This window comes from Ixodes scapularis, unplaced genomic scaffold (genome assembly GCF_016920785.2).
Source record: "Ixodes scapularis isolate PalLabHiFi unplaced genomic scaffold, ASM1692078v2 PGA_scaffold18__7_contigs__length_3171195, whole genome shotgun sequence".
Lineage (NCBI taxonomy): Eukaryota > Metazoa > Arthropoda > Arachnida > Ixodida > Ixodidae > Ixodes > Ixodes scapularis.
The window spans coordinates 163,362-169,852 of NW_024609844.1; the positions used below are offsets into that span (position 1 = coordinate 163,362).

General features: G+C 43.2%; 1 protein-coding gene across 4 annotated transcripts in view; it reads left to right on the forward strand.

The window, feature by feature from the left end:
• Positions 1-5,570, forward strand: part of LOC115309385 (zinc finger protein 239-like) — a 31,293-nt gene extending 25,723 nt beyond the window's left edge. For 2 of the 4 annotated variants that reach the window (XM_040210966.1, XM_040210967.1), the window contains 2 exons: positions 2,496-2,681; positions 4,600-5,570. In XM_040210966.1, coding sequence (XP_040066900.1) covers positions 2,496-2,681; positions 4,600-5,141 — 728 coding nt within the window. In that variant the 3' untranslated portion in view covers positions 5,142-5,570. Of the gene's footprint in view, positions 1-1,777; positions 2,194-2,495; positions 2,682-4,599 lie in introns of those variants that run through there. The other 2 variants (XM_040210969.1, XM_040210970.1) reach the window with 2 other exon arrangements.
• The last annotated feature ends 921 nt before the right edge of the window (positions 5,571-6,491 follow it).

Consider the following 6,491-nt stretch of genomic DNA (forward strand, 5'->3'; position numbering starts at 1 on the left):
TGCACGCCACCAGGAACGCTTTTTTGAGGTTGTCCTTTGCCGGCTCTGAATTGGTCACACTCGTCTGACTCATGGCTACCTCTTTTGTGGGGAAGATGCCCCCACTTGTGAGCTGTGTGACAATGCCTTAAGCATTCTTCATATTCTAGTTGAATGTCCTGCTTATGAAGAATGGCTTTTGCATTTTTCGTAACTGTATCAAGAACAAGTCCCACTACGCCCAGCTCTGCTGTTAAGTGATGATTCTCTTGTGACATTGTTTTCAAATTTTTAGATAGTATCGGCCTTCTACACCGATTTTAGCTTTCTTAACCTACAGATCATGCCCATCACCCTTTTACCTGTTGGCACCCCATTACCATCTTTTATCTAATCACTGGTTACTAAAGCCTCTTTTTCTCTCCAAACCTTTTCCAGCAATAGTCTCGTTTTTGGTGCTTTATGGCCTTAGTAGTTTTTGCGCCATAAACACCAAATCAAGCAACCAACAGCGACAAACTTGTCTCCCGAATGAAGTGTCCGAGAGTGTGGACTGGGGCCTCCAGACACACAGAAGAGCTCTATTGGGGCGTCTCGAATTTGCGAAATGGCAAAAACTTTGTATAAAAAGAAAAAAAAAAGTTGTACACTATTTTAGCATGAAAGTGCGGATGCTCGACTCTCCAGATTCGCGTAAATTGGGACGCAAGAAGGTAAAGCACTGCTCAATCTACATAAAACCAAATAAACTGCCTGCAAAAGAAAAAAAAAGTTAAAGGTTGAGCAGCGACACTTGCTCTTCGATTAAACACAAGGGGAAAATAAGCAGGCCTGCATTCTTTTGCGTCTTGCGATCGCTCGAGGAGAAAGGTCCTCCAAAAGTTGGGCAGAAAGCGGGCTCACGATGCTATATGCGTCCCGGTAACGGCGACTTGACGACTTTACGCGCGACTTGTGGGAGCGATTTTTGCAATCGAGAGGGAAGTAGGAAATGATGGGGAACGATGACGGCGCATGCGCGGCTCGTCGCTGCGCTATTTTTTTTATGCAGCGTGCCGCAGCACGCCACAGCACGCCGGCTTGCGTCTTGTGCTTAGTGTCCCCTGCAAAAACCGACCGTGGCTTCCCCAAGCCCTTGGCTCCAGGCACCATTGCGGTACTCTGCTCCGCAAGCGGAGCATATACAGTTACTCAACGCGCCCCTCCCCTCTATGGGTGAGGCCAACTCTGCCCAGCGGCGCCGCTGGGGAGCCGACATGTTATAAACACTTGTTGAACTGGATGCGTGTGTCATACCTCCCTATGTTCAGCAGCCAGGCAAAACTGCTGCACGGTTAAACTTTGCATATGTAATTAAACATTTCTCGTGAAAATCAAAATGTGTCACTGGTATTTGGCTAAAACATACGCACATGGAAATGGTATAGTCTTACTGGATTTAAGTTCTTAGTGTCCTTCAGATTGAAATTTCACGCAGGTACTCTCGTACTGACAAAGGGTGCTGTTATCCACGCCCTGTTTAATCTCAAAAGTGGCCTTCAGTTCTTGACTTGATTAAATTGAACTGCAAATGCACGTTTTCCCTTTTGTTTCCTTTCTTTTCTTCTCGTTTCTGCGTCGTAATTCGTAATCGTTTACTCCGCAGTGTAATCAAGTAATGAATAGCCAACTAGACCGATTCCAAGCATCTGGTGCCCTTCAGTTTTAGATTTGCTCAGAGAATGTGACGATATTTAAGGGCAGGTAAAGTAACGTGTTGGCGGTTGTTTTTTAATACTCATTATTCTAAACTTTGCAGGCCGAGCTGACCGGAAATGCTTTGAATGCAAATGTGAGCGACCCTTCACTGCCTAAGAAGGAAGGCCAGCCAGCTCATCTTTGGCAGTGCCAGACCTGTGGGCTACATTTTACCCCAGATGAAGGGAACCAACTAGTCGGATCAAATAGGGAATGGCCACAGCTCAGCCAACTACATGCGACATTTCTATTCCCTTCCCTACCTTCGTTTGCCGACACACCGTGCCCGTTTTGTTGACGTGTAATTTCCAAAACTTATGGCGGTGATATACCGTACAGTTGTTGGTTCTGTGGCATGCCTGCCTTTTTTTCAGCACTACAGAGCAGGAGTGACGTTACTAAACCACGCTTCTTGATCGTATTTAGTTGTGTCTTTGTCAATTTGTGTGGGATTGTATCGACGGAATCCTTTACCGCATGTTTAAATTGAAATGAAACCTTTGAAGTATGTATTTAATAGAGAAGGATCGCTTTTATGTATGATTAACGTGCAATTTTTACAATCAATTTTTTGGGGATTTTCAGTATTCAGTTTGATGCCTGTGTTTTTTCGTGATATGATTATATTACCCTTTGAATTACACTGCAATACGAATGTAAACCCCTGAATTTCTCTACTTCATCAGCATGATGTGTCTATGTTTGCTTGTTCTTTTAGTTCGTTCTGATTGGGCTTCTGTATTGGTGTAGTATAAAAATTTGATCTTCACTCCTAACAGAACTTGCCCACACAGCATTCGACTCCGAATGGCAGAGAACGGACTGCGAGGACAAGGGGGCGGAGCTCTCCTTCCAAGGAGCCGACTTGCAGAGGCCACCATTGAAGATGGACCAGGAGGGGAGGACAGACGGCGGTGCGACTTCTGACCCCAATCTTGTGGTGTCCACAGAACTAACAACACCAGGTATGAGAAGACGCACATGGGACAATACTCATCCAGCCTCGCATCTCCTTAGCACCTTTTTGTAGGCTCGGTTTTCCAGAAAATGGAAAACGTGTGGAGTCTGATGTGGTACACAGCTTTCCCCACGTGGAAACTTCATTAAGTTTTAATTATCGGCCTGCACCAAACCGAAAAAAAATATCGCAACAAAATTTAATGCTTTCTTTTTGTTTTTGTCTTTTTTTATGTGAGGGGGGGTTATATTCCAAAGTCCAAAAACTACAACTCAAGTGAAAGTAAACAAACAAGCTGGGCTCAACTGAACGAACATTCAGTCCGAGCACTCGAAGTTGCAATTGATACATATTATTTAATATCGGAGAAATGTATTATGCTGAGTTGGTTATTTATTACAGAATTGTATTTTTTCCTTTAGTTCCGGTTGATTGAGTAGCTCTCACAAACGCTATAGATTATTTTCGACGCATAAAATAGCTCGAAAAGGCTTCGCTGCTTCAAATGATTGAAGCTTTTTTCACAACATTAATTTGTGTCGCCGAAGTTGCTTTAGACTGGCAAATGTTCATATCAATGTCAATATAGAACCGCGTTTTTCCCTCTTTAAAATCGCTCCTAAAATATTCACTGTGTACCTCAGCGATTTTTCAAGTTTCTAAGGTACATAACGATTATTCTACGAGCCTATTGAATGCTATTTTGTGTAACCTAATAATCTGTGGGTGTGTGAACGACCCTTTCAGCGTTACTTAATACACAGTCACAATCATTATGAATGTCAACACGTTATCACCCAGCGCTCCGTACTGGCAGCAGTATGCAGCCGCAGTGTTGTAGGCGTTATCTAAAAAAAAGTAAAGAAATATGTTACTCGTTACTTGCAAAATAAAGGAACGCAATATTGTTATCGACAGAAAGTAACGCACGTTACTTTTGCGTTACATGTTTTTTTATAAATAGGCAGTAACAGCGCTTTTGTTTTATTTTGATGACAGCATGTTTCGACACTGGGACGACAGGCGCGGGCGTTGGTATTTTTCTAAAGCAGAAATTTTTGCGTCGGGAAAAGACAGGCAAAATTTAGAAAATATGTAGAATGAGTGCAATAATTAATTACTTGAATCATGTACTACGTTTCAGCTTAACTCTAGACGCAGCCTACGCTACGAGCTAATCAGACAAATCAATCAGCGTCAAAATCACGAGTCCCTTGGCCTTGTGTGTTTATTTCAGCGATGAGAGAACACGCACAGAAACACAGAGAACACCATGATGGTTCCCTTTTTCCTCTCTGATAATTTCCATCAGCCTGTAGCGTCAGCTGCGTCTTTACTTCAGGTAAAACGAAGTATAGAAACTGGCAAAAATTACAGGTGTTCGTTTTTCAATTAAAATTGAGGAAGAAAAGAAGGGGGTGACGAACGTTTTCTTCCTCAAGTTTAATTGTCCCACCAACCCGCTCGTTCTGTCCTAACATCATTTTTCAAGTTTTCGGAAGATGTAACGAGTGATGTAATTATGTTACCCGTTATCGTGAGTACATTGCCCGTAACTGTCTTGGAAAAGTAACGATTACGTTACCGTGTTACTAACAAAAGTAAGGCGTTACCGGTAACGACGTTACTTGTAACACGTTACCGCCAACACTGTGCAGCGGCGACCGCGGCGGCTTGACTTCCCTTCCGCACTTGGTTAGCAGAACGTGCAAGCCACCACAGCTGCAGCACCATAGGGCTGCCAGAGTCGAGTCTTAAACGACCGCCTGTAGACATTTACAAGCTTTGCGAATGAACCTTTTTAACATCTCAAATGAACGAATGCCTACTATAGGCCGCACTGGCATAATGTAGGTATTCTGGACCATGTTCAGAACAATTAAAAATGCGCCGACCTTTCTTGCTTTGTTGTGTCATCCCAACAGACTGCATCGGAGCATGCTATGGCGACAAAGTGGATACCTTTGACCGTAACTGCCGCAGAGGTGACACCTCTCCCCAGACCAACAATTCTGGCCCACACAAGCAGCAGACGCACCGACGACCGAAGAAGCACCCGTGCCGCTTCTGTCCTTACTCATGCCTTTCCGCAGCGGCTGTCGCCATCCACGAGAGGACTCACACTGGCGAGAGGCCCTTCAGTTGCGATGCCTGCGAGAAAACATTCACGCAGAAGCCTCACTTGATATCTCACGTTAAAATTCATACCGGAGAGAAGCCGTTCAGGTGCAACACGTGCAGCAGGGCGTTTAGTCGTAAATGCATCTTGGCAAATCACGAAAGAATTCATACAGGAGAGAAGCCGTTCAGGTGCAATACGTGCAGCAGGGCGTTTACTCGGAAGTACAAATTGGCGAATCATGAGAGGACTCACACCGGAGAGAAGCCGTTCAAGTGCGAGACCTGTGGTAGAGCGTTTGCGGCTGATACCTATTTACACAGTCATCGGAAGATACATCGCAAGTGATCAAAACCCTCACATGCATCATAGTTGTGAAAGGGGTTTAAACGAAATACTCGAGCACCGACGTGTGTTCATTTGGCAGGGGTTCTACTTGCGAGCAGTGTGTGTTTTGCATGGTTCAAAATGTTTCAGCCTGTTATTTATCGCGTAAACACAGATAAAAAAAATGTGAATTTACCTTAGACAAAGCGACCAGAGTTCTTTTTTGTACACGAAAAAAAGAAAATACTCGAAGCCTAATCTTTTTTTATTCATTTAGAGTCATTAATCACGTGATGCACCTGGACCTCTAGGTTGTCTCTGGGGTCACTTACGTTCCTTAGAGGTCGGCCTACTCATGACCATAAATGTACAAACTTATAAAATAACTAAGGTCTTTCAATAGCAGCAATCTTGAATATTGCAAATGTTAAGAAAGTACAAGAAAAACCGAGTACCTAATGCGGAGGGGTCAACATAATTTTAGGATGTAAAAATAAAGCTACAAGAAACTTTTTAACACACCAAGCTGGGAACTAATGCTTTACTCATTGGGCTGCAAGAGTATATACATGACTCGAAGATTTAGAAATGCAGCGTAATTTTATATCTCATTTCGTAATATTCTTGGTCCTTTTTCTTTTTGACCGGTTTGAGTATCTGAATCTTGATGACATCATTCAATGTACTACTTGCTGCATGAAGTACTTGTATGTAAGTTTTCCTTTTGCATGATTTTATTATTTTTTTTGCACATTCACAAAGACGGTCCTGATCATTTAGGATATTCATACTTTTAGTGCTATTCACTTTGTTTCACTTTAGGCACGAGCGCGGACGATGTTATGAGCCAGAGGGCCAATAAAACAGTGCAGAAAGCGCAACGTCATGGCGTGCTCTCTGCGCTTGATAGGACTAGCCGGTGGAGGACCACGCACAGAGAGATGGCGAATACCGGCTAGTCCTATGGTCCTATAAACTGCAGAGAACTCGTCATGGCTTTGTGCCTCTTTCGCTGTTTGATTGGCCCTTCGGTTCCTAACCTCGGCAGCGCTCAGACCTGCGCTGAAACGAAGTATAGTTTCACTTGAATTCGTCAGACCTTTAAATATTCTAAATTCTTCTTGTAGTAGACTGATCATATACATGTGTTGTACTAAAGGCATAATTGACTCCATTGTGTATTCCTGTATCTAAATACTGTATATGCATAATCCATCTAAATATGTCTTAATCTGCACTGAGTGTACAGTGGTTGACACTATTGTCTGATGCGCGAGAATTGGTGGAAGTGGAGTCTTCTTCCCAAACATATAAAACATTTGTTTTGACATATATACAGGGTGTTTCCAGAAAAACGGGCAAAATCGCTAC